General features: G+C 38.2%; 1 protein-coding gene and 1 long non-coding RNA gene across 5 annotated transcripts in view; one reads left to right on the top strand and one right to left on the bottom strand.

Annotated features, from left to right (window-relative positions):
- Nucleotides 1–3,361: 3,361 nt before the first annotated feature.
- On the bottom strand, nucleotides 3,362–25,989 carry olfm1b (olfactomedin 1b). Of its 2 annotated transcripts, none has more exons than XM_035390604.1 (6): nucleotides 25,522–25,989; nucleotides 13,606–13,755; nucleotides 12,415–12,570; nucleotides 10,292–10,511; nucleotides 6,198–6,304; nucleotides 3,362–4,785 (listed from the first exon to the last, which is right to left on the bottom strand). In XM_035390604.1, exons 1-6 carry the CDS (start codon nucleotides 25,585–25,587, stop codon nucleotides 4,111–4,113), a joined length of 1,374 nt encoding a protein of 457 aa, XP_035246495.1. In that variant the 5' UTR covers nucleotides 25,588–25,989; the 3' UTR covers nucleotides 3,362–4,110. The 2 variants fall into 2 exon arrangements, with proteins under 2 accessions (XP_035246495.1, XP_035246494.1); XM_035390603.1 differs by lacking the exon at nucleotides 25,522–25,989 and adding an exon at nucleotides 16,958–17,485.
- LOC118212587 overlaps nucleotides 17,483–27,797 on the top strand; it is a 68,685-nt gene continuing 58,370 nt past the window's right edge. For all 3 annotated transcript variants that reach the window (XR_004762273.1, XR_004762275.1, XR_004762274.1), the window contains exons 1-2: nucleotides 17,483–17,617; nucleotides 21,079–21,136. This is a non-coding gene — a long non-coding RNA (uncharacterized LOC118212587). The remainder of the gene's footprint in view (nucleotides 17,618–21,078; nucleotides 21,137–27,797) is intronic.

The following is a 27,797-nucleotide window of genomic DNA, read 5'->3' as shown; positions in this document are numbered from 1 at the left end:
TTGCCTGAGGCTTCCACTTCCTCTCCTGCTTCATTTTGCTCTACTTACATCTCATTATCATTTTACACATTATAAATCCAGACCAGGTTAGGCAGACACATCCCAGCCTATTTCTGTGTAGGTATCTTTCAAGGTGGAAAGAGATCAGGACAAGGAATTCATTGATTTCACTTTTGCACACACAGTCAATACATTTGATAAATACATTGCCCCCACCCAAAATTATTCAAATACCTTGCTAAAGATGAACTAGGTCATGAATATAGATTTCAATACTGTATGGGTCTGAATATTCACATATAAATATACACTTATTTTCTTGGACTGTATGTTTTGAAGTATGCATGAAGTATTTTTTTATTTATTTCATCATTTCATTTGAAACATTTTCCCAATGGTTACACTCGTTCCTGTTTCTTAATCCCTTTTGATTCTTTGGATAAGACTGTACTGGGAACTGAAACAAATCACATTTGCAAAACCTGCTTGCAGATTTAATTGATTTTGTAGTTCGGGCCTCTAGAAAATATTTGATTATTGAGCTACCCATGTACAACTAAATTATTAATTAACTACATTACCAGAATCCAGATATATATTACATTCCCACTGGCCTGTCTGGACCATCTTCGGTATTTTTTTTTAAAGCTGAGTCAACTACTTGTATGTACTACCACACTGTTTCTGCTCATAGTATTTCAGGGCATGTTCAGTACTAAGCTGTAAAAAGGAGTCACCAGCTTTAATATGCAAGCAAGAAAATCACATGGAAGCCATAAAACTAAAGTTTCAGCCCACTGAATTGTTTTTTATAAGTGATATATATGTATAAATGTTTGTTTGACAGCTGTGCCATAATGAAACAATCTCACTTGTGCGTACTACTAAAATCATCTTGATCAGGACTTACTTTAATCCAAGGTTTCTGCTGTATTTTGTGTTCAGTTGCTTTAACTATTTTCATTTTTAGAACCCTGTGAAATTAATTCACTGTGCTATGAAGAAGTAAACCTAACCAGATATATCTAAAAGCATTTGCTAAGATTTTGCTTGCACATATTTTATTCATTAACCTTTATTCATACAGGGCAGGTTGACTGAGTATGCGTGTTCTTTTGTAGCAATGCCCTGTGAATGGGGGATGGGGGAGTCACCACAAACGTACGTAAAAATACATCTGCTTAGAAAGAGTTCTTAAGTAGAAAGGCAAGAATAAAAAGATGTAGAGTGAATGGTGATTGGTTTACATGAATTCATAAGCTGCAATGCCAGCTCTTGCCCCAAATTCCTTATGTAACCATGCTTTCAATTAGACTGCATTTTTCAACTAAATTCTGGAAGTCTATTCCATCAATTCAAGACTTAGACGTTTGAGCACAGGGTGCTAAGAGGTGAGGGCGCAGGTGGAAAGTTAAAGCAAAAGGCTTCTTCCCTCAGCTGTCAGGCCTGAAAAATACAATTTAGGGAATTCATTAACATCCTCCCGCCATAAAAAAGAACAATTAACACCAATTTGCTTCCCCGGGAAATGACCGCTGTTAAATAATTGGTGGCAAAGAACCCACTGATTGATTTTATACATTTTACTGCCTTCTTTTCAGCCAGGACTGCTATAAACACCACAGCTCAGTGATTTGTTCTTAGAGAACTGTGTAGCTGATGACCAGGGCACATCATTTTTGATTCTTCTCATCCCCCTACATCAGTGCTTTTAATTCAGAGACACTCTGCAGGGATCAGATCTGTCGAGTCAAAATACGTAAATAAAATAAAGATACTGAGGGCAATTCAGCTCCTTGGAACAAGGGTGGATTCTGGAAGAGAAAAAACACCACATTCTATCTTGCAAATTGACTCCATCCCTATTGCACAGAACATTGTTTCATATAGCCCTTGTGTGTTACAGGTGCTCTCCGATTCCCAGTGCTGATTGTAATTCAAAGCCCCAGATATGGGGCAGCACTCTTGCCCCTAGAACTGAGGTCTGAGATAAATTTTCTGGCAGAGAACAGTTTGTGCTTTGACTGAAAATAGAAGCCATCATTTATTCATTGATTGAAACATCAGAGATAGCAAAAAAGATGGAGATAGCGGACAGGAGGTGCCAACTAGGAGACAGTGTCCTTTGCAGCATTATACATAGACTGTGTTAGCTGTCTTTTATCTTAACAGAGTGACCAGGGTCTTAGATGGATCCAGATGAGTAAATCACAGACATGGACATTTGCTGGACACAGTGACTGTTATTCTATATTCTTACTGTATTACAGTTAAGATGTTCTTACTGTATTTCTTCAAAAGCATCTTGTCCTCTGTTGTATTTCATTAACCCTGACAATTGCAGTCTGTGTAGTATTGACTGTGGTATTGGTGAATGGCAAACACATTACAGATGGCCCAGGTAATGACCATTTCCTCTAATGCTGCCCCTGTGCACTTAATTTTTGAGTGTAGATTTGTGACTAGTAACTCTGCAAAATAATTCAAATGAATACAACAGAATTTTTCATTTACGTGATTATAAAACAGTAAAATTATTTTTTTTAAATAGTGAAACATTTTTTACTTCTTTAAGAAAAATGTAAAACTTAAAAAGGTACCTTTATATTTAAAAAGCGGCTGGAGTGCCAAATTGTCTTGTTTTGAATATTATTGCTCAGAAGATATATAAGTATAATACCACGTTTGTTACAAAATAACATTATTCTCATCATCATCATCATTATAGTTAAGGAAAATGTACTGGTGAATGTGCAGTGAAGCTAAAATGTAGTTGAATGTGGAAATTAATGTGGAATGGAATTTATCTGTATAATCTGGCCTGTCTGTCTGCCATAAGTTAACTTGCTTATAGTAAAGATTTGCTGGAGTGCATCAGGCTGATGGTGTATTTTTTTCATCAGTGTGTCACTGTCATCCATTTCATAAATTACTTGTTGTAGAGGGTTGAAAGTGTTGACTGTAGATATATAGCAAGAGTTGTGCCAAGCAGCTCTATACAACTTAGTCCAAGCTTTAATGATGACAAAACTGAGTGTCAAACCTTGTGATACAGTGGGAGAAGATCCAGGTTGACTCCAGACGAGTTTAGAACAAACACGAGCTCAGATCAAAACTCCTTTGTTTATTAACATGAACTATCTCATGGCAGGTACAACACACATCCAAGTAAGCGCAAAAGTGTAAGCCATTTATCTCTGCTAAGAAACACAAATAGCAGACTTGTAAGTTCAGTTATGAAAGAGGAGCCAACGGATAGATCATTGCCCCAAAGATAATTAGCTTGATACGTTCTTGTTTTATATATATATATATATATATAAATATATATATATATATATATATATATAGTCTTGGAATATTTTTTGTTCAATAAAAAGATACGTATGAGCTAGATAGATTCTTTCTGTACAGTTCAATCTAACAAAAGTAGCACAGTCAGTACCAACAGGAAGGTGATACAAAAACATAAAAACGGAAAGGACAGCTAAATCAAGAAAAAGCTTTGCCCCACAAGTTAACTAACCCCATTTGATTTTATAGCATCATACAGCAAAAACATCCATAAGAGCAGACTATGGTCATATAAAAAAGCCCATGCAAAAGAAAGGAAGAAAAAAGAAGAGCTTCACGTACAACCACAAAGACAAGAATCATAAACAGGGTGCTTCCAACAGTCATTGCCTTCATTTCTTGAGTTGGCGTGTTTTTTTTTTTCCAAGACCTGTTTTTATTTGCTACCAATAAAAGGATATGATTGGATTATGTTCTTCATTGTGTGTTCCACAGCACATTTTCCCCTTTTACTCTCTGCAAACAAAGCATCTGAGTTTATCAGTAAGCTCCCAAAGCTGATGAATGATCAAACATCAGAAGGTTATACTTGGGATACACTGCAACTGTAACAATCCTGTTTGTTGGTGTTCATTAAGAAAAAAAAAAGAACGGCGTGACGTTTTAGCATCTGTCCTTATTAGTGATTCTTTTTTTTCTTGTACATCACATATAGTTTTTGAAAACTTATATTTTTTATGTTGTTATGTTTCTCTGTAGCATAATCCCACTACATTTACGTGTCGTGTGATACACAGAATGTCTCTGAGGGGGTGCTTACAGCTCTTCAGAGCGGATAACGTGGAACAAGGTTACATTGTACAGCACCTGATGACCGTTGTTCCATGCGTAAAGGGCTCTGTCCTTGGGGTTGTAGTCTAGCATGGAGATGTGAGAGTACTTGTTCTGGAAGGCGATGTCTATGTACTCATAGGTGGAGGAGTTGGTGTGGAAGGCATAGTACACCTTGGTCCCCCCAGCATAGCCATTGGTAACGTACAGTGTGCCACAGATCATGAAAGCCTCCCCGGCGCTCCTCTTCGGGTGGTTTGTGGTCCAGCTCTTGATGATGTGCAGAGTGTTGGGGTTCAGCTTGCTGATGACAATGTTCCCCGCATTCTGATTGGTTGCATACACGGCCCACAAGCCCCCTTCATCCACCATCAGATCAATGTCAGAGTGGCCACCCCAGGCGTAGTGATACATGTTGTTGTAGCCGGCATAGTCCAACTGGCGAGACTTGCTAATAGAGGAGGTCTTGAAGTCAAACTTGATGATGATGTGACTCTGGAACTTGTTGAAGTAGATGGAGCCATTGTAGACCACCTGACCAGTGCCAGACCAGGGGTGAGGGAGACGGTGCGAAGTGAAATTGTCCGTGGTCATAAAATCTGTCATGGACTTGTACTCACGCACAAAGCGATTGTTGTGGTAGCCATCCATGTACCACACCTAGAAGACATAACCAAAGAAAAAGGTCAGGTGGAAAAGCAAAAAATAAAAGAAAAAATCTATCAAGTATTATATAATCCATATAATTTTACACCAATAATAGTAATTACCAAGATTTTAACCTTGATGCAGAAAGTTTTTTTAAAAAATGGTGAAAGATGCTGTTCCTTCCACTCATCCTTAATTTACAGAAGAGGGGATGACTGCGATCATTTGACTGCTGTCTGGGAGCCGTAATGACAATCAAGACCTTTCAAGATAAAAGCCTTTTTGTTCAGCTGCTTCAAAGCAGCCTGCCTTGCTTCCTGTGGTGGGAAGTGGGACTTCCAGATAACCTAAAATTGTCCATCACCTTTCCTTTTCACAATCACTTCTGAGCACTGCTTTGATGAAGAATCAACCAGAAGGCTAATTTTAGGTGGATGGGTAAAGAACCGTCATATGTTGCTCTCAAATAAGAGACAACAGAAAATTAACTTTAATATACCTTTCTAATAACCCATAACATGCTCTGTTTCACATACTGGAGCAAGCGCCTGCCAACCAAAAGAATCAATAAAAACATTAAATCGCAATGATATGGACAGTTAGCATTTGATTATGTACGTGTAATGTAAGAGTATGAACGGTAGTTTCCAGTCCTGTTCCATAGTCAAACTGATGTAACCTTCCCGTGGGGAGGGGGGACAACTAAAACTGCAGTTCTACTCACTGGAATTTTTATGCATACTATATTGCACAATTTAACTTACTGCACACAAACTGCAGACTGGTATTCAAAACTATTCAGTGACATTAATGTCCTTCCAGACTCTGCTTCTTTCATTAATGACTTGACTGCCTAGATTCAGTATTAACCAGAGAGATTTACCCCCACTATTTGCATTTTAATGCGTTGCCATAATGAAATCTGTGCTGTCCATTTGATTAACAGTTGCCCAATGAACATTGCTAATATTTTACATTATATGCTTAGCAGATGCCAGTATCCAGGGTGACTTACATGGCTTACATATTATCCACTGATACAGCTGAGGTTTTTATTTAAGTAATTTGGCTTAAGCGATGCGCCATGCTTTGCATCACGGCTCTACCTGGGAATGCCATCCAAACCATTTTCTTGATGTGTCCAGTTCACTGCATTATGTTGATATTAACAGTCTTACAAGCGGCTTGAATTTTAATCATGCGCATTGTCCATATCAAAGTCCAGAGGAATCAACAGGACTTTGATCTGATAACCCACAAATCCATACATCTGCCTCCCTCACCAGTGAATCAAGGTGAAAAATAATTGGAATAATTGATTGATAAATACTAAGCAAATGGTGTCTTGCACTGTGTGGCAAGGGTAATGCACCCCTGAGGACTAATGTGCGTAGCGTGCCAGTTTGTGTGCAACCAGGACTTACCCGGGTATCTCCCTCAGGTGCCAGGGGATCAGTCATCCAAGATCCAAACCTCGACCCAGACGTCTTTATAGTGATAGGGTCACTTATCCCCGTTAGCTTGCCGCAAGCTGCAAGGGTTAAATTTAGCTGTAAGTTCCTTTTCCAAAAATATACAGTTGATGGTTCATATATACATTCACACACACACACACACACACACACACACATATGCGCAAGCCCACACAAAAGCATTTCTGACCAAATATGCGTTAGTTGTGTATGGTTTATATATGTCTATAAATGTATTTCATGATTGATGTTCTGTCCAGTGTATATATACACACACATTTAATGTGACACAGGCAATGACAGAATGAAAGTCAAAGGGGTGAGCAGTAAAGAACACTCTTCATTGCTGAATTAAATTCCTCCATTTCGATGGCTGATGTAATCAGGCAGAACTAGGGCAGATGTGTGGAATCTGTCAATGTTTTCTAATAAGAGAGTTAGGCGCTGCCGTGCTCAGTGAGCTCTCTCTCCTTAGCATATACAGCACCTTTATAATTAGGCTATAATTAGTCACTCTGCTCTGCACTAACTGTAGGTCCTACTGAATCGTAAGAACTTGCACATGGAGCTATTAATTGATAAGGTCTTCCACCACTAAAGTTGGGTAAACAATGTGAGCTATCACTCAATTAGCTAAACAAGATGTAAAGTTTAGTAGGGCAAACAAAATTGTCCTCTTTTCAAGGTGTTAATTGTCCTGACACATAATGTAACACATAATTATACCTTACATAGCTGCTTAATTACAATTTTAATAGGTGGGCGAAGAAGACAATTACTACTGCACTTTCATAGACTGCAATTAAAGGTGGCTGTCTGGGTGGGTAGTGTATGTGAATCATTAACATTTATCCTTGAAGAGATGAGGTGTTGCAAGGTTCTAAATTGTTTGTCATTGTTCTACTGAGACAAAGCATATTCTTCACTTGAAGAGTTGAGGTGATTGTGAATCGTTGATGGTCACATAGTTGTTTCCTTTCTCCCTACCACCAGTGTGTCAGGTCCTTCTGTATCACCATGACTGTCTGAAGAAGGGCAGATGGTACGGTTGCCATGCGCTTGTTGCTACTCTTGATAATCCCCTGATACAGACTTGCACTATTTGTTAATCCCTCCATGCATAGAGCAATGCTCTCCTTTTGTCCACCCCCCCCCCCCCCCCCATGGAGTAGAGTCAGGGAATCTGAATTATATTCTTGTTTTTTATATATATTTTTCCTTAACTACTGCTTGCTTTCACACTCCTTCCATTTCCCCTTATGTGCCTCACTGTGACAAAAAAGCTGATAGATTTTACACCTCTTTTGTATTTTTAACTTTGAGCTGCTGATCTGAGAACTGTTATGAGTCTTAATCATATCACAGTGAACAGCAGTAGCTGTGCTATCTTCAGGCACAGCTATAGATAACAGCATCTGTCTCTTAGAGCAATGCATCATTCTCACACATTGAGACCATTTGTTTGTAGCGAAACTACTTCTAAGGATAGAAGGCAATTAAAGATTTTTTTTTTTCCACCAACACTGTGCCATGGCCCAGAGAGAACCATAAAGGAGCAGTGCAGTGTTTTCTTTTCTGCTACATGTTGGATAGTATAAATAGACTGTTACCAAACCTGACAAGCTGGTTTACTCACTGTTGCCAGTTCTGAATAACTGAGTGCACAGTTTAGCATCTCTGGTAAATTTGAGTGGAAATAACATGAAGTGCTCTCATTTATGTCAAATACTCAACGAGTATCAAGTCAAGCTCACTAAACGTCAGTGGAAAGACAACACTGTGTTTGTAATGATACTAAGATAGATCCCTTACATTGCATATCCAGAACTACATGCAGCCTAGGGATTACTGAAAGCAGTAATCTGTCCTATTTTTATAATATTGTATCAGAACTGCTCATAGCTTTGGCCCAAGAAGAGGACAGAAGCTATAATCTCGTGTTGGCATTAACTGAACAAAATTGTAAGGGCTTTATAAACCTATGCCAATGAAAATTAAACAGGGTTACATCTGAGCAAAAACTATATTTCTAAATGAGTTTTACGAAAAAAATAATAATAGTTTGGTGTATTTGGTTTTCAGCTCATTTGTACAAATGTGAAAGGAATTACTCCTTCACAATCAATATTTTTCAATGTAGATGAAGCATATAAAACAGGACATTTTAATTCCTCTAGATATTTCTATCATTAAATCTTCCAAATTTGCAACTACAAGGTATTCATTTTCCCCTCTTGTTTATAAAATGCCATTTTGTCCTGAAATTAAAATGCCCTTTCAACTGTTGTACTGTGCATGCACTGAAAAGGCTCTTAATCCATCCATGTTGATCAGCCAGCTGTTCACAGGGGCAGCTGTCTAGCAGTCGATGTGTCAATTCAGCAATGTACTGGGCTTTCCAGGGGATTTCTCTAACAGAAACAATAGAGAGAGGACAGAAAAAAGGATAGCAATTTGTGCTTTTCCTCCATCATTCACGAAGGAATAGCAGTCTGTCCTGCCCACAGGCACACAGATGGGCCACAGCCTCCACAGAAAGCCCATCTCTGTGCAAGCCCAACGCTATTTATTTATTTGATTATTTTACAGCGAGCTGCCATGCTCCCCGCTGATAAATGGCCTTTGTACGTGCGTCACATGCCATCACTCTCCCCTCGCACAGAAGTGCGGGCCAAACGCCTCTCAGCTATTCAATCAGCGTCTCAGACCGAGCCAGCCGGTGAAATCAGCTTGGCCCGACAGGGACCGAGCCAATCACCGTGGGGAGGGAGAGCCAGGAGAGGGGCCGCGGCTGAGAAATAAGATGCCCCAATGCAGGCTGACCTCTCTCTGTCTCCTCTAACTGTGTGCACCTTGGCTTGATTCCTGCCATCCATCTCTCTGTATTGATGCCCTGGGCAGGGAACAAACATTCTGAGGACATCAGTCATTGCGGAAGGGCTTGGGATGCATAAAGGGTGAAATAGGAGACACTGCATGTCAAACGAGAACAAATGTTGATCTGTGATTTTTCTGAGGTGGAGTTGGGCCACGACCCTCATTTTCAGTTGCATTTCTTTATACTGCCACATGCAGAAAAAGCAGTTTATTCCTAGCAATATAGCCAATTTAGAGAAACAGATCCTCAAATTTCCCACGGTTGTGTTCCCTTAGCTACCTTTATTTTTCATAGACAAGCGGTAACCGTATTATATAGGACACAGTGATGATTATCATAGTGTGTCTGCATCTGTGCAACTAAAATAAACGTCCACATATAAGAATTAAATGCAACTGTGGTCATAATATAAACAGTGAGAAAATGGCACATACCTCATTCTTGTTCATACTGTTTTGATATTAAACTGTTATAGATGTTCTGTTCTCAGTCATTGTTGTATCACAAGTGTATGAAAGGCAAGATAAGTGCAAGCTTGCTGACAATTCATCTAAAAACAATATATAAATGTGGGCAGAGAAATAACTAAAAACAAAAAACCACATCTACTTTGCTCCACAAAGCCTCCGTGTACAGTACCTACACGTTGAATTTGTACGAATGTGGAACACAGTAAATGGTGAGCATTTGTTTTTTGCATAAAAATAAAACAATAAAAAAATACAATGAAAAATGTGTAAGTTGTGAAATTTTACATGACCTTATGACTGAATAAATGTGGTCAGGCAGGTATTTTGAAGCCAAAGGTGCATTATTTGCAAATAAGGCAACGGTATAGGCATGTGTACTAATTTTATAAACAATATAATAAAAAAGTGATGGGAAGCTGTAAGTGTCATAGATATGTTCAGGCCAGGTGTGTTAGAATTAAGAAAGGCAACATAGGTGATGTTTTTTTTTTTTTAAACATTTTTTACAGACAGTTGAAACCTGAAGAGGGTGGGAGACAAAAATATCACAGGTGTGTTGTGTGTGTGATGTGGTATGCAGTGACTGGATTGCAGATGTTTGGCAGGTGTGAGACAGCAGGAGTCTGGAGGTGTGAGTGATTTCAGCTCCGGTCTGACCCCTCCCTCTGGGATAGGGTGGGGGTGTTCTCTGCGCCTACCTAATTTTTGCATGCATGCACGGAGCCTCTCCTCAAGATTTGACACTCTGTTCTGTAGCTCCTCGTAGTCATAGGCTCCCATCTCCTCCTGAAGTTCGTTTAGAACTGACGTCAGATTCTGGACTTCCTCTTTAAACTGCAATACCAATTTTGCATCGGCTTTGTACTCCTCCAACACTGGTATCAATGGCCTAAGTTCCTCCATTTTCGCTTTTATTGCCTGAAAGGTTAAAATAAGCTTGGTTCAGTGTCATGCGTGCAAATTGCTGTCCAAACACCTGCCTTGCCCTACACTGACTGTCTCCCTATAGTGAATGCAGGTGTGCCTAAGACCTTCCACAGCACCAAGAGCAGATATCCAAAAAAATACAAGCAGTATGAAACGAGTCCTCAGTACACGAAAAACAATTGGGAAAGCTCTTTATTTTTCATCTTTTAAAATGCAACATCTTAGGGTTACATGCTTCATGTCACATACAACAAAGTGTTTCTTTTGTTGTCATTTTAGTAGTTTTTCTTTAGTAACCAAATATCCACTGACAAACAAACAAAATAATAATAATAATAATAATAATAATAATAATAATAATAATAATAATAAGCTTTAAAAGCTATGTATGGAATGACGCTACGGTTAACATGCAGGCAGAGAGCAGTGATGGGCTGGGGTCCTTAGTGATTAAGGTGCTAAATTCAAATAAATTGCATGATGCTTAAAAAAAACAAACAAAAAAAAAAGAAAAGAAAAATCAGTAGCCCAGTTCAGGGTAACATTGGATAGAACTGCCTCTTCAGTCTCTGCAGCATTGATAAAATTTCTTAAAGTTAGCCCTGCAAGCAAGAAAATGAGATACTGTTGAGGGATCTAGCTCACTAGCCTATCTAATGTACACAAAATAAACAAGTCTCCACATTCCCAGATGCACATCACTGCACGCGTGACATACCAGAAGCACAAGTGGGGTGAGTTTCATGGCATGCACAAATATCCACAGACACACAGGCTCAATATTATGTTGAGATGTTAAGATGTGCAAAACCAACTAGTAATTAGTAATCAATAATTAACAAAGGCCCTACAAAATCATAAAACTATATTTGATAAGGTTGTTATTTTTCAGTGAATTTCAGTGAGTATGGCATACAGTCCTATTCAGTCTCCTTGTTAGGAAACAACCTTTTATTTTAACAAAATTGCTGTTATATTTTTAGCTCATAGCTCCAAGTATTGCGTTTGCCAATGCGTCAACTATACATTTTGTCCAAATTGCAGGATTGCTATGGGGGAGTCACCTGCTATAATGGTGGAGCATTGTATACCAAAGAAACTGTAATAGGTAATAGAATAGAAACTGTAATAGCTTTGCACATTTCTGCACACAATATAATACACATTTGTCATGCTGCTTCACTACTAAATAACATTAATTAAAACTTGATAATAAGACTGTCATTTCTTTTGCCGGAAATTGTGATTGTGGAAAGTACAAATTGGTATGGTGGGAATAGCCATTCCAAACTGTTTTACTGCAACCTGACAGCTATGGCTCCATTATAATATAGCAGAATAGTGTTAACTCAATAAAGAGGCAAAAATGGCTAACTTAAATGAATGTCTTTGTACATGACATCAGGATTTCTCATTTTTAAATGGCCATTAACAAGGGAGCCAATCAAACCTATAGGCGGGTAAAGCTTTGCAATAATAGGCTTCACAATGCATAGGTATTAGGTACCCAGTTTTATTCATCTACATCTCTTACATTCCCAGTCATGCAGAACTGGCACGTTTTTGCCACTCATCTAACAAGTAATAATAATAATTATAATAATAATACATAAAGGTGAACTCTTTCTTCAGAGATATACAATGCTTAGCAGTTATGATTGAAGGCTGTAAATTTGTGAATGTAATGTTCACAGTAGTTCTTTGTCTATCTTTATACTATGCCATTGACATGACTACAAAAGGCTCACAATTTTCTTTCAGGTGAATTTTGGGGGAAGCGATATTATATAAGGTACATTGACCTTAAGCCCAGCTAAAACCAGTCAATTGGGCAGTCAATGGCTTTGGGAGAAGATCTCTCTGGATCTGAAGGATGGTGGCAATAGGAGCTTACCTTGTATTGTTTGGCAATGTTCTGCTTATGGTTTTCCTCCACCTGTCGGAACTTGGTCTCCAGACCGCGCAGTTGAATTTCCATCTTCTCCACATACTGTAGGTCCCTCTGGGTCCGCTGGTCCAGAACCTGGATGGACTGTGTCATGTTCTGGACCTGAAACAGGCAGCAGAGCAGTGTGTCACTTAGTGTTGGATATGCTTTATTCTTTAGTTCAACTCAAATTGGGCTAAACAATATGGCACTGCTGCATCCCACACATCTAGTTAGATAAATTTGTGTTTATAGTCCCTTTACTGAATCAATTGTGATACAAATCAAATCAAACACAGCAAAACATCATATAACACAGATTTAAAAAAAAAAGCATTTAAAGGCTTTACCAAGGTGTTTACTCTTTTGGTTAGCCGTTTTATCTGTCAGAAAATCTGAAAATCAGACAATCCTCAAAACTACTATATTACAGAGGAAGTGCATAATCAGCCCTACATTATTTTTCAACTAACAAAATAACACAGCCCTTTCACAAAATGCTCATTTCAAATCAAATTGAATACTTAAATTACACACTTGCAGTCTTGTGTATGCCAGGTAAGATATACATAAGTATTATACAACATTTTTTCATGCACTAATGAAACTTTATAGAATTGGGAATTGAATCCATCTACACTTTAAACCAAGCTGCAGCCATAGAGGTAAATAATATATCATCAAAATATGTCTTCAGATTGCAGCAACTTATTGAACTTTGTATTGTATCTTATGGAGAGGAACTAATCAGCACAAGTGGCAATGTCACAGATGACACCTTAATGCAGGTCACGTAGATGTGCTGCTGACAGCAAGGTAGTTTGAACTACGGCAACGAGGACAGAAAGGGCTTTTCTTGCTGAGCTTGTTCTCCTGTTTCCTGATAGTGTCACCCATGTGGTGAAAAGCCTGTGTGAACTGTTTCGCTTTGAAAGCTATTATCAAGGGAATCTATTAGTGTGTGATTCCTCTCAATCTCCCAGGGCAATTAGTTATGGTAGGGTGAGGGGAGGGGCCAAGACTTGGGTTAGACAAGAAGTGTGTGGCTTGAGGGTTTAGTGGGGTGCAGCGCCTGTGCGGCTGGTGTCAGGGGCATGGAGTGGAGTGACGCAGAGAACGATGAAGGGTGGTATCTGTAGCAACTGTTGTCGTGGTTACTTTTTCCAGCAGCTGCCGCAGCTGTTTGGTCCTGGCGTCTCGTGAGCACATGGCTTGCTGGGGTGCGACCACTGTGCAGATACATCTACCCTCACTGTCCTGGGCTGAGCTGTACACCTGCCAGGATTCCTCTGGGTTTGCAGGCAGCACCTGGGCAGGAGCCAATCAGGAGGAGGAACACAGTCACAGACAAAAAGGAGGAAGGAAAAAGGACAGGCGGGGAAACAAAAGACAGAATCATTACACTGGTCCAATCTAGGAAACCAAAATAAAATTGTGTCTCCTACAGAAATTTTGTTGTAAAATTTTATAAAATCGAATTTTGTAAATATCTTTTGTCCTGCAGTTCAGGGACTGAGCTGTACTTGTGCAAAGCACGATCCATTTATTTATTACTTTTTTTTTTTTTTTTTTTGAAGTCACGTCTGTGAGATGATTACGCATGATTACGTAATGTGCCATCTGGACTGTGGCTCTCCACTGAGGCTGCAGTGTGTTCAATCTCCAGTAATCAATTTCTGCCCCAAATAATTGTATTGAGGGCTCAAATTGTCGAATTTAATATATTTTGAGCCCTACCTGATATTCTGATACACACCTTCACAACAACAATTACACTCCACTTTTTCCCATTGATTTGAAAATAAATAAATAGATTAAAAACACTATAGAATACAATATTGCTCTTCAGCTCATTTTGAATTGAATAACATCACAAGATCTAGGGTGTGAATACCCCACATACACCAACAGAGCCTCAGCAGATTGGAGGACTATGTCATGTTTGTCATTAATTTGATTATTGTTCCGGGGTGATATTGATTGTCCCATAATTCAGGCAGCCAGGCGTCAGGTATCAGCTATTGGATGAGTGATGACAGACAGGGACACTAAGAGCTTCCGTTAATCTGGACAAATACGTCTACCACATGCTGCACAATTCTCATGGGGGTCCACCATGGAGCCTGTGCTGTTAAAATATTCATTTATATGGCCCTTACAAATGGACACTTTTATGGTTCAGTTTACCACCACACAAGCTGGATCATATAATGCTATTATTCCTGTGTCTCTAGTCACAAGGTGACTTTGTTCCGAGGTCTGGGCTCATCCACTATCTTCAGACAGTGAGTAGGATTAAATAGAATCACTTTGATAAGACTGTAACGATCAAGTGCCTACTCTTTTAACCACTCAAAAGACAAGAAGAACTGATGCCCTTCCCATCATTGTGTAAACAATTGAAATGGAATAAAGTAGAATTATGATAACAGCCTTTAATATGTAAGTGCAAAATATCTCTGGATTCCAAACAAATGAAACCACTTCATTGCACTCTGACTGTGCTGGGTCAGAACCAGCTCAGCCTAAGGCATAGTGACTTCACTGTTTTTAAAACTAATTCTAGAATGATCTGTAAAATATTTCATTAATTCATTTTTACTCTAGTATGATAAACATGGTTTGGAAAAAAAAAACAAAAAAAAAAACGCTTTTGCCTTTTCTTCCATGTACTATACTCTGCATTTATTTTTACAATTTCATTTTAAACTACCGATTCATTCAGTATGTCAATGATCACCCTGCAACTACTGTTGCCATTCTAAAGAAATGGCAACAAAGAATGCTCTGCATAATCCGTGGACAAGTCTTGGCCTTATATTAGACAATGCAATGCAAAACTAACAAAAGATAAGCAAAAACCACTCTGAGTAGCCTTTCAAGGCATTAAGACCTAATGGGGGATTACCATAACATGTGTGTGCCTTTAATGGATCTTGACCATTTTCTTAATACATATTGATTGCTTGATGAGTGCAAAGAATTTACAAAGCAATAAAGCTTTCACACACACACACACACGCGCGCGCGCACACACACACACACACACACTGTAGTGTAGAGGAGCTCTCACAAATAGCCAGCAACTCATTTCCAGATGTATTCCCAACAATGTTGTCCTTAACGGCATAACAAAAAATGATTTAAAACAATCAGGCTATTTCAAGGCCCTTTGAATTGTGTTAATTTATAATGACCCCTGCAGAACTGTATCTAATATGGTGCAAAACCATAAGTTTGTGTCCTTATCAATATTTTTTGGTTGCATGTCTTTCCTGCCCTTCACCCCAAAGAATGCCATTCTTAGCCTGGCTTGGATTTTAGCTACAGTATGTTGACATTTGTGATGAATGCACCCATTGTACTGTAAAGCACAGGCTACTCTATTTATCTTAAAACACTTGCACTCTGACTTATAATAGCATTTTAATTATCAACATCAGAGGTACTGACAAAAAATCTGGTAAATCTGACAAATATAAGGTAAGTCCAGGTGAGCAGTACAATGACAAAAATTGAACTAAATCTAATATGGCAAAACAAATGCTAAATCAGGATTGTGCATTTGTTTGTGTCATCTATCACACAATTATAAACTGGCCTTAGCCATAATTTCTCTTAATTTATGTCCACAATTATAATATGCCACAATTTAAATATCATACCACAAAAATATTGCAAAACATCATTATTGTGCAGTTATTAGCAAACAAAGAAAGTGGATAAAAACATGGCAAAGGGGCAAGAGACAAGCTAGAAATTTGTGGGGCATGTTGACACACGATTTTCAAATTGAAATATGCTTCTACGATGCCTTTAAATTGCGGACCTTTTAAAGCTCAGCAAAGATGACCCAAAACATAAATCCCCATGGATTACGTCAATGGACAAAGTAATATGGATAATTCTCTCCTATATAAAACTGAAATTATTTGTAATCCCATGACTCCGGTCAGCTTTGATGCCGACACCTTCGCTTCCCTTTTCTATCGTTCAACAATTAGGCTACAACAATTACAATGGGTCCTTTTCCCCCTCCCTTCTTGGAACAGCTGGAAGATTCATGTCTTCCTGTACAGGTCTAACAAAAGAAAATAAATCGTTCTGGGTCTGATCAATGGACTGAACCGTGTTTATATTTTAATATAATAAACATATTAGAACTAAATCTTTTTTTTTTATTCTCAATAAAACAACCGAAAATCCGCATTACTTTACAAGTCGAAAATAATAGTTATAGTCGTAAATTCAATAAACATATGGCGATAATGATGGTGGTGGTAGTGGTCTTATAGTATTACGGTTTTTAGCAGTAGTAGTAGTTCTAGTGGTAGAGTAGTAGTAGTAGTAGTAGTAGTAGTAGGCTAGTAGTAGTAGTGGTAGTGGTACTACACAATTATAACTATATTTAACGGGGGGGAAAATGCTCAAATTTAAAGGTATTACTCGAAATAAACGAGCGAGATTTTAAATCCTGACCAATTAAAAACCACAGCAGAGACAAACTTACTCCGGTGCTCCGATCTGGTATCCCTCCAGGTGCTGCCGCGAGCTTGGTGGTGTTCAGTCCCACCAAGGAGGGCAGCGTCTGCGACATCCAGTTGGTGATCATAGCCATTGTGCTAAGCACAACCCCAATCTTGAGTAAAGGCACCGACATCTCTGCGCTCTACGTCTCTCAAAAACCTTCATTCTACAGATTCCAGCCGAGGACACTCGTGGCAATCCATGTTGCCAGGAAAAGCTTGTTGCGGCACCCGTGCACCCAGTTCGGACAGTCTGGCGTTGGGCATTGCTGGCATATGATCGAAGGAGCTTTTATTGTGCCTCGTAACGGAGAGCAAAAATATCCCGGCGTGGTTGTCTGGAGAAGCTGTGACGCTTCCCTGCAGGTCTATACGAGAAGTGGGTATGAGGGGGTATTAGCTCAGTGTCTACTATCCACTGTTCTGCTGTGCTCTGCTGGCTCTGGCGGCAGTCTTTTCTATTTCGTGAAATGCCTAGATCCGCCTCTCTTGCTCGCCGAGAAAGTGCGAGTGACTGTAGAAATGCTGTTCGGAAAGGATAAGGGGGAGGTGATTCTATGGATCTATGTAACGAAGCGCAATGTGATGTCAGGTTCGTTTTGCTTACGAGACGCCCTTCCTATGCCGCTTGGGATCCGTTGCCTGTGAGTCTTAAATTGCGTTTTATTGTCCCGGATTCATCCCTTGTGTAATGGTAGGGAGGTTTGCGAAGGTCGTTGTTCTCGTGTGGTATCTGGAAGCAGAGTGCTTAATGACCATCTGACATGTCACAACCCATGCGAACTGTTGGTCATGAATAAAATAGTCTACATAGCTGACAGACATCGCCGCGGTTATGATGTATACACATACAATCATTCTATGTTATTAAAATAACCTTAAATTGACTAACAATAAAACTACACAAACAGGGTAGGCTATGGGTGATGTATTTAATGTTAGAGTTATTTATTTTGCAAACATGGTACTTTCGAGAGAGAAAAAAAAAACAAACAAAAAAAAAACAGTATCCTACTAATTGTGTTAAGACGCACATAATTACGACACCGTCAATACAATAGGTCTAGCTGTATACATAAAAATGTGATTTATCAAAAACGCCAGAGAAGCGCCAGTTCTAAGTAAGCAGAGGCGACTGTTACCGCAGGAGTGTTAAACATGAACGGAATGACTCGATCGCCACCTTGTTGCTACTGGTGGTATTGCTCTTGAGTATCCATTGCTGTATTCGTATACCACGGTCAAGCATTCATGCTGACGACACACATTAACACTTTATGGAATGCCCTGCGACCCTAATTAGATTTGAGGCGTCCTAAATTCTGTTATATCCTCGATATGGTCACTTTGTGGCACTGCTCCACGTTTCCCTTGACTTTTAAAAAATTAAGTAGCCGATAATAATTTCTATATAGGCCTGCAAATCATGACATTTGCTACTTCAACTAATTCATTCGTATTATAAGTATAATATGTATCTAAATACGTATAGGCCTATATAGGATTGGTTACCGGTAGTAGCACAGTAAGAAACAACATGGACACGCCTTATGTTGAATGTGAAATTTGATGTACGCTTGTCTGAAAATATAATTAATACTAAACAATATCTCGACATTGATCTAGTATCATATATCTCGCCGTTCTACTACTATATTGTTTATACTATTTAATGTATTTTGGAGTAGCTTACTGCGCTTGTCTCTTGTGATAATGTGGAACTGTTGGCACTAGGACGCAAGACAAATTTCAGAACAATCAGACAGTAAAGTATCATCGTATCGTATCGTATTGTAGGCTATCGTATATTCCCGTTCTTATTCTTTCTTACTTATTCGTAGTTTGTTCAACAAATTAACTATCAAATTCACAAAAAAACATTATTATTATTATTATTATTATTATTATTATTATTATTATTATTATGCGATAATGAAGCCATTTTTTGCTCACCCTGTTTCTTGTAATTAAATTCCCACAGCAGAAACAGATACGATCTGTTACAATTAGTGGGCGTTCCGAAAATCAGTTTAATAAAACATCGCATACAGTGCATCTTCGCCGCAGAACGCTTAAAGTAGGTCACATCTACTTATGCACTTTCACTCAATCCTTCCCCTTTCTCCTTCACCAAACAAATAGCCCAGTGCAATGAAACGTCGACATTTGGAATGTGTAAATTTGGCCCGTTGAAAAAAAAGTAGGCTAAATAAATAAATAAATAAATAAATAATATACATTTTTTATAGATACCAAGGACAAATCAATCAATCAATTCTCCCAGTGTTTTATATTATTCATATACAAAAGCTGAATTAAAATAAATCCTTTCAGTAGTGAGATAGGTAATGTTAAAGGCTCTTTTGGGGTTTTTCCACATGGTAGCATGTCAAAATTTTTTGGGTGATTTGTAATGTGAGCAGCTGATGCTAAAAAAACGTAAGTACATTAGTAAGTAAGTAAATTTTATTTGTAAGGCACATTTAAAAACAACTGGTGTTGACCAAAGTGCTGTACACAAATACGTAGCCATATTTGCATACAAACACATGTACAGACCTGTGGGTGAACATGGCCATGTACACGTGAGTGTGTGCATGCCTATGAGTATGGCCTTGTGTGCACCTGTTACAGAGATGTACTGTGAGTGTCAGTATTGCTTGTGTGCACTCTCAATGTCTAATTACTCATGTATGTGTGAGGCAGAAGGTAAGGCAAGCAAGCTATGCACAGCTGCATCATTCCTGTCCTTGGCCTGTAAGTGTTACTGGAGCCACTGAGTAGCACTAACACTGAAACTGTCCACACAGTGAGGAATGGAATAGAGACAGTGTGCCCTCAGTGAATCAGAGCCAAGACATGTCTACAAAGTGATATAATAACCAGAAAACAATTAGATCACCCATGTGATAAAATTCTAGAAGAATATTTATCTCAACATACACTGTGCATGCACACTAGTGTCAGTTACTATAGGAACAGCACAGTTCATTGTGAGGATTTCATGCACTGCATTGATAATTATCCACTGTACTGGAATTCACCATTATAATCCAATATCTTGAAAGGTATTTGAAAAGTTACTTTATGACTTTATATACTTTATAGCACAGTATTCTGAGATGCTGTATCCAATACAGTCAAAGCAACCATACTGGCACATCAACAGGCAGGAAGGCAAATCTATACTCGATATGAAACATTCTTATGTCCATAGTTCTCCCATAAAGAAATCCATAATGATGTTGCAGGTTTCCATTTTGAAATCAAAGACAACAAAGAAAAAGATATAGCTCTGTAGTTCTGATATTCTGAGCTCTTAGTTTGATCTCTCTGTTACTGAACCTTTCATCTCTGTTGTCCCTCTCACTGACCTTCTGGACTGGAAGCAGGGTACTATATTTATTAGTCTAGAAATGGCCGTTGCTAAGGTCACACATCACCACTGTGACTGCTGTAAACTGTCTGACCCAGACTGCAGCACTCAATGACCTCCTCTCCCACGTGCATTTTATTTGTGGCCTAAAACAGCATATCATCCTCAGCAGGCTGAATCACATACATAACTCTGTAGATGTGACTGTGTGCTGTTTCATTTGTTTATGCAGTGCAGTTGCTATTTGTCTTTGAGTGTAGGGGGAAGGCTCAGATACAAGCTCAATATATTACCACTTGATTACTCAACCAATCCTTGCAAGATCACAGAGAATATGTCATAGGAAAGGAAATGTACTATTTTGTTGTAAAACTATATACATTTGTGGTCCTTACAAAGTGATATACCGGAATTCACAGGATAGATAGAAATGATTAATATGCATATTTTGACAGTTTATTCCCATAAAAGCCAACAGACACCAATCTGTTCTTCTCTTGTAAAAGTAACACAATCATGCTAGATTTCCAGTATCTCCTGAAGGGTGACCTACCAATTATTTTCTTTGGGGCACATATAAATCCTTCCTTATTATAATGCAAGGTGTCACGGTGGCCATTTATTTTTCCTTCTCCTTCAAAAATGTGATGTATTACAGGAGATAATTTGCATAAAATACACATCCTTTCCCATGTCCCTGCACAGAAAACATTTGTTTTTATTTTCCAGGACTGGTGATTGATTTTACTGTGAGGGAAAATTCTAGAGGCTGGGGGGAAGAGCTAAGGTAAGAGAAGCTGGTCTGTGTGTGTGTGTGTGTGTGTGTGCGCGCACCTGGGTCTGTGTGTGTGCATGTGCGTGTATGTGTGATGTATAGTGGAGAGTGGGGTGTTAAATTTTTTAACAACTCTGCTCAGATCCCTCTGAAATGTGCACAGAGAGAGAGAGAGAGAGAGAGAGAGAGAGCCCTTGGGGTGCTACAGGGGCCAACACCAGCAACTGAGAATCACTGACTGAAAAAAAATAAAACCCATTATAGACAATATTTAAGCATGTGCATGTGTGGTTTTCACTATAAGAGTTTTTAAGGAATTTCTGTGAATGAATGTAAGCAGGGGTGTAGATGTCGGTCTGTACCGCTTCAATGGTAGAGACAAATGCAATGCTGTCAATCTAAAGCACACTACGTGAAGGATTGGGGCTGGGTGCGAGAGACAAGATAAGTTCAGAACAGTTACAGAATGATGTCCTTACTTGCATTGGATCATGCTGCGGTTCACCTGCTTTGAGATGTGTTTTTTCTTTTTTTTGCAAACAAGTATTCCCCTACATACTTTTCTGGCTGCCTTTCATTGTCATAAGATTATTTCGACTAAGCATGTGAATGCATTTTGTGAACAGAGAAATTTACTCAGTCTCACCAGTGAATGTTTAACAGCACAACACTTGAAAGCACAGCACAACCTATCCTTTCATTATCCAGCCAGGTGGACATCAGCCCTTGCAAGGTATGTTAACACATAACATCATATGTATTTGTGATAACAGCAAGGCACAAATAAGCATGTACTTGCTTCACGTAAATAATAAATGATGTATATTGAATGAAAATATGTAAATATATGAATCGGCACAATGATAACGATTAAAATAGCCAAAGGAAGAGCTTTTGTGCAGGAGGTATTGTCAACCTAATCATGCGACACACCTAGAGAAAACACAACCTAAATCCAGCTATACTTAATGAGTATTGACTTTCACCTAAGCTCTCCCTTGTATCAATTGCCCTGACACTGACACAAGTTCTAGTAAATAAGCAAACACTTTCAGTCTCTTCAGGCTAACATTTACAAAACTGCTGTCATTAAAGGAATGAATAATGCAATTTTAGAACTTCTATAATAGCTCAGCCTGAATCTGTCTAGTACTAACATGCCACAAATAGCATAAAAATATAGAGGATTTGGATGCAATGCCATCTGCAAATGACTTTATTACATATTAAATTCCTCAATCTGTCAAGCTAATTTAAGACTTTTAATAGTGTACCACCCTTTCTCTCTGAAATTGAACTTCCACGGATTAATTAGAAGATTCTCTCTAATTAAGTAAGCTCTACAGCAGGGATGCCCAATCTTATCCAAAAAGGGTTGGTATGGGTGCAGGTTTTTGTTGTAGTCTCGCACTAAGACACCTGATTCTACTTGTCAAGGTCTTGATGAAGACTATGATTAGCTATTTAGTTGAATCAGGTGTCCTTGTGCTGGGCTAAAAGAAAAATGTGCACCCACACTGGCCCATTTCCCAAGACTGGACACCCTAAACTTAGCTGATCATTTCAGTGAGAATAACTACTCATTGAACAATCATGAAAAAAAAAACAGAAGAATAAAAAAGAGGACTCGACTCGAACCATCATAGGGTTTCCTCCTGTCTTTCTATTAGCTTCAGTATGCTCTACTAGTAATAATGACACCACTATGAGACAAAGACGAATCATCCCATCTGCACAAATGTAATGTACAATAAGAACTTCAGTAGGCTTCAGTCTCTTTAAGACTCTTCTGCCAAAGCCCTCCATTCCAAAACCATTAATATTCATCTCAGTGCACTTCTCTTCTGAAGTCCATCAGTGCAGATGCCTCATTAAAATTCTTGTTTTTTCTGAAAGGTCTGCTGCTCTACACTCAATTAGACAACACTTGTGAGCGCTTGCAAAACCTGCATACTCAAAGAAGCACCAAGCTGAGCTATAATACTACAGCAGCTTGTGTCAATTTTAGCAGTTGTGGAGAATACAGCCTCATCACTTTCCCCCAAACACTATTGCCCAAAGACCGCAATGCTATGAAATGCACACGCTTTAGATGTAAATCATATGGCAACTCTGGAGCTTTCCATGAGTTATGTATTGCTTTTAGGAGATGACAGTGACATATGTTTAAATATGAAGAAATAATCATGTGCTACTTATCAGTTTGTCCCTCTTTCCTTGTGGCTTCTCCAGCATGTTATAAATCTCATCATAAAATTAAGCATACAATAATGATACATTTCAAAAGCTGGGAAACACAAAACATAATCCATCAATGCGGCTCTTATTTCATATTTTCCATGAAGTAGTTTCCAATGAAGGGCAACCCTTCCTCAAGGAGAAAAGATATGTAAAGGTTTTCACCAAATCTCGTTTTGATATCACTATGTCATATTTGGTTGTGTATACGTTGCACTACAAATATCCACTCTTTATTATATTTATTCTGCCAATAATAGTTTTTACTCAAATATTTAGGAATGTACACATGTACACTACTGCATTATCAACAGTAGTTACTCTCTGCAGTATGTGAAGAAACTGATGCTTGCCTGTCTAACATTTATTTATACTTTTATACCACACCCAGCACTTTGAGTAAAGAAAGCCATAATACAAGGCACTTGAAATGTAAACAGGAAAAATAGGAATATTTGAGACATGAAACAAGAATCCTAAGCTGTATTGTGCTGTTTCATTTTCCATCCAAGGTTTTGGTATTGTGAGTTGTTAAAATAGCTTGGAGCTTTGATTCTGGCACCTTATGTTATGTGGGCTGAAAGGGGGATGTGTGTGTTTGTTCTCGCTCAATCATCATGCAATTGTGGGTAACACACATATGTGTGCCTTTTAAGTTCATCAGAATTAATAACAGAACCAAAGAAAATGAATTATATTTCATATCGTAATATGCTGTACTTACTGTTGGCAATCAAAGTAGATTTTGAATGACATGAACTGAAGGCAACAGATTCTCTGTAGAAAATGTTAAATAACAATTCACAGGTCCGTTTTCTTTTCACTATTCCAAAGATACATATACAATGTTTGTTTTCAGTTCTATAAATTTAAAACAAATAACTATGAGATTAGAGACAATGTTAAAGTTTAACAACGTTAAACTGATGTAATGTTTGTTTGGTATGAAGAGTCCTGTACTTTCCCCACTTTTTCTTCGGTGACTTTACTTTCTTTGATATACTTTGTAGAATACATGTGTACCATCAGCCAGAACTGTGCCATATCCTTTCATAGTTTCTGGTTTTAGGTACCTATGCATGTTTTATATTTGGGGTCAATTGAATAGCTGAAACCATTCTTGTTAAGTGATATTTTTCACCTCAGCAGATGAAAGCCTGTAAAAATGACTGAAGCATTCAGTATTTTAAATATTAAAATAAAAGGAGACATATTCATGAGTATATGCCAAACAATACATGTTTCTAATGTGTGTGTGTGCATGTCTGTGTGTCTATTTGGGGGTGTGTGTGTGTGTGCATGTTTGTGCACCTACCTCAACATTTTTAATGCCATTTTTTTTCACAGAGGCAAGATATGCTCCGTCCTCAAAATCACTTAGCATTATATTTAAACTCTGCAGAAGTTGGTAATTACATCTTTTGTTTCATTCCATGTTATGAACAGCCTACTCTAAAGAGAGAATTAGGCACAATTAAGTTGTATGTAAGAGGCAAATGAGAAAAATATTAATAAAACAAAAACAGTGAAAAAAATTAGGCTAAGGATAGTTTCACATAAATATCCATTGACTGAGCTGTTCACACCACATGGAGTTTTACTTCAATAACTAAACACAAAAATATGTATGCCAAGGTGTTCTACCTGTATTACGACAGTTGCAAGTAACTTCTTATACTTACCCTATTTTATTTTAGTATATACATGTAAAAAAGAATGACGAAATGCAGCACATGAACAATGGTAGGCGCTATCAATATGTAAGCAATTGATATTATCCGTGTTTTGAACGTATCTATTTAGCAGAACACACCAAACTTAGGTTATGAATTAACTAGCATATAGAATGTGTACTGAAATCTTAGAAGCATACAAGGTTGCTGGTCACACACACCCATCTCCCTTTTTCAATCTGTTACAAAATTGCTTTATAGTGTGAAAATGCTGCATTTTTAGAATTCTGTTGTTGCCCTGGCCACCCGTCGACTATCATACTACACGTACATAAAACCGGGATAATAGTCACTGATCTGATTAAACTAAGGATCTGCCCAATACTCTAGACCATTTTAAACGATGCACACAAGTATCTCCTTAATAGCGGGCTAATAAGTGGTGGTGTAGCTTTAAAGGGAGGAAAATGGCGATTGCAAACCTACTTGGGTTAGTTCTGTTCCCATCAAGACGAGGAGGACAAGACTCAAAAGCTTGCTTGCGGGCTGCATTTCTTGCCTCCGACGTGTGCACCAGCACTCTTACATACAGATTGTCCCTTTCTCCCTCTCAATATTCTTCAGTTCAGAGAACCCTCGTCTTGTTGCAGTCCACTCTGCAGCCTTCAGCAACCAAATAAAGGATAGCAAGAAATCTGTTTTACGGAGCCGTCACTTTGCATATTTATTGCATCTCAGTTTCCTCGTTGCTCTTGCCCGTTTTTCCTCTTTCCGCTGGCCGCGACAGTCTTCAATAGGCCTTTGCAAAGGAATACGATTGAACGGAACACGTAATATTTATAGTACTATTACCAAAAGTTTGCTTCTCAAAGAGGGGCAGACAGACAAGCGAGAGGAAAATTGGGAAAGCAGGAGCTAGCCACGGTGCTGAAACCGGATGTGACATCGAACAAGCGTGGGAAATTCAAGCGAGAGAGAGAGAGAGAGAGAGAGAGATGGAGAGAGAGAGAGAGAGAATTTGCTTATTACTGTTTAATCAACAATTTGGCTAATGTTTAAGCTCTTAATTATGATACATGCATGCATATTTTGCAATTGTGAAATTTCAGAGTGTTCAATTATTGGAAAAGCATATTATTACGCTGATGTTGTTGTTGTTGTTGTTATTATTATTATTATTATTATTATTTGTAGTAGTAGTACTGTTTTATATTATCATTCAGCATAATGGAGTGAGCAACCAGCAATCCTTGCATTGCAGTTAACCGCCAAAAACTTTACAGTGTAATCTTCAAATTAGTTTTGCATACAGTTTCAAAACATTATTGTAATTCGAATTGTAGGTTTAACAACATGGCACCCATGTGATTATTTTACATATAGTTGTATGTACCATGACAGTTCTTTTACTTCCCAGGAGCGCATAAATAAAGCTGAAAAGGAAAACAGATCACTGCTGTGTTCTCTGATATCAACATCAGCATCTGAATGACCCAACGAAAACCGGAGAAACATGTAAGGAGTCAAAAATTCACCTGGGTATTTACCTCTCATTGCTGACCAAATAAAATCTGCACATGCTTCTGTCAGGAGACTCTTTACAGTGAGGCAGTATAATATGCTTTCAGTTGTAAACTGAATGTCCTTTTAAGTGCCTCAGAGTAGTTTGTGCTGAAAGTGACTGAACTCATAGAAATATAATAGCTAGCAAGTTACAACCAATGTTAGGGTAGACCTTTTCAAGGAAAGAAGACAGCCAGAGGAGTCATATACCTTAACCTCACTGTAAAGCTGAACCAAGATTCCAATTACAGCTTGAAAAGGGCACATCAATTATACACAGCTAGACAGGGGCAGGGGGTTTGCAGGTATAAGCTAAATTCATTCTATCTTATATTTTCTCTGCTTAGATCTAACTACAAAACATCTGGTAATTTGCAGTGTATGGTATACCAGTAAAGTGTTGCTTTTTTTTTTTTTTTTTTTACTGTTTGGGTTTTAAAATGTGTTCTTCGGGCTCCTCGGCAATCTCCATTAAGAGCAGAAACTAGAAACACTGAATGTATTTAATCTTATTTGAAGGCAAGACCATGATCTATAATTAGCATACTAATTTATATTTTCATTAGCATGTTTTTTTTTTTTCATTTTTAGTACTGAAAAAAAAAACTCTTGATAATGTGTAGTTCTATGTTTTTTATGTTTTTATATGTGCGTGCATGCATGCACATATAAATATGTGTGTGTAAGCATTCTTTGTTAGTACGAGCCTCACTCATTGTGAGGCCATGTCATAGCTTTTTATATTTGAAAGAAGTGTAATGGTCCTGTCAAGTGATTACAAGTCAAGCTTGGATGAAGTTATATTTCAGAAAGCCTATATCCAACCTGAATTGTATCATGCATTAACAGCTCAAAGCCACGTGGCCTTATCTACTCCCTGTAATTCCAAAAAGCACAAAGTGGGAGCTTGCATAAGCTATACTAATCAATTGGGTTACCAAGCAACATGACACAGTGGAAACAGGGTTCTGTTTTTATGTAATGCAATTTCAGTTAAAGTTATGCAAAAATGAATTAACTCTGTTCATTAGTAACAGTTTCATGATCTTGCCAATATTAAACAATGTCGTAGTTCTGTTTTTGCCTCAGAGTGGCCCTCACTGCTTGGATTTATAACTAGCAATAAACAGATTAGATACATCACTAATGCACATGTCCATTTTATTTGATTATCAAATTTAAACAATTATTGAATAAAT

This window comes from Anguilla anguilla, chromosome 14 (assembly GCF_013347855.1).
Source record: "Anguilla anguilla isolate fAngAng1 chromosome 14, fAngAng1.pri, whole genome shotgun sequence".
Classification (NCBI taxonomy): domain Eukaryota; kingdom Metazoa; phylum Chordata; class Actinopteri; order Anguilliformes; family Anguillidae; genus Anguilla; species Anguilla anguilla.
The sequence above is the reverse complement of the archived record's forward strand: the minus strand, read 5'-3'. Positions and strand labels throughout refer to the sequence as shown.

What these genes read in the sequence shown, in the direction of transcription:
- olfm1b (XM_035390603.1), bottom strand. Translation starts at nt 17,107, where the DNA reads ATGTCGGTGCCTTTACTCAAGATTGGGGTTGTGCTTAGCACAATGGCT. An exon ending in TACCAGATCGGAGCACCGGA is followed by an intron (nt 13,756 to 16,957) that starts GTAAGTTTGTCT and finishes GCTCCTGCCCAG; the next exon opens with GTGCTGCCTGCAAACCCAGA. An exon ending in ACATTGCCAAACAATACAAG is followed by an intron (nt 10,512 to 12,414) that starts GTAAGCTCCTAT and finishes TTAACCTTTCAG; the next exon opens with GCAATAAAAGCGAAAATGGA.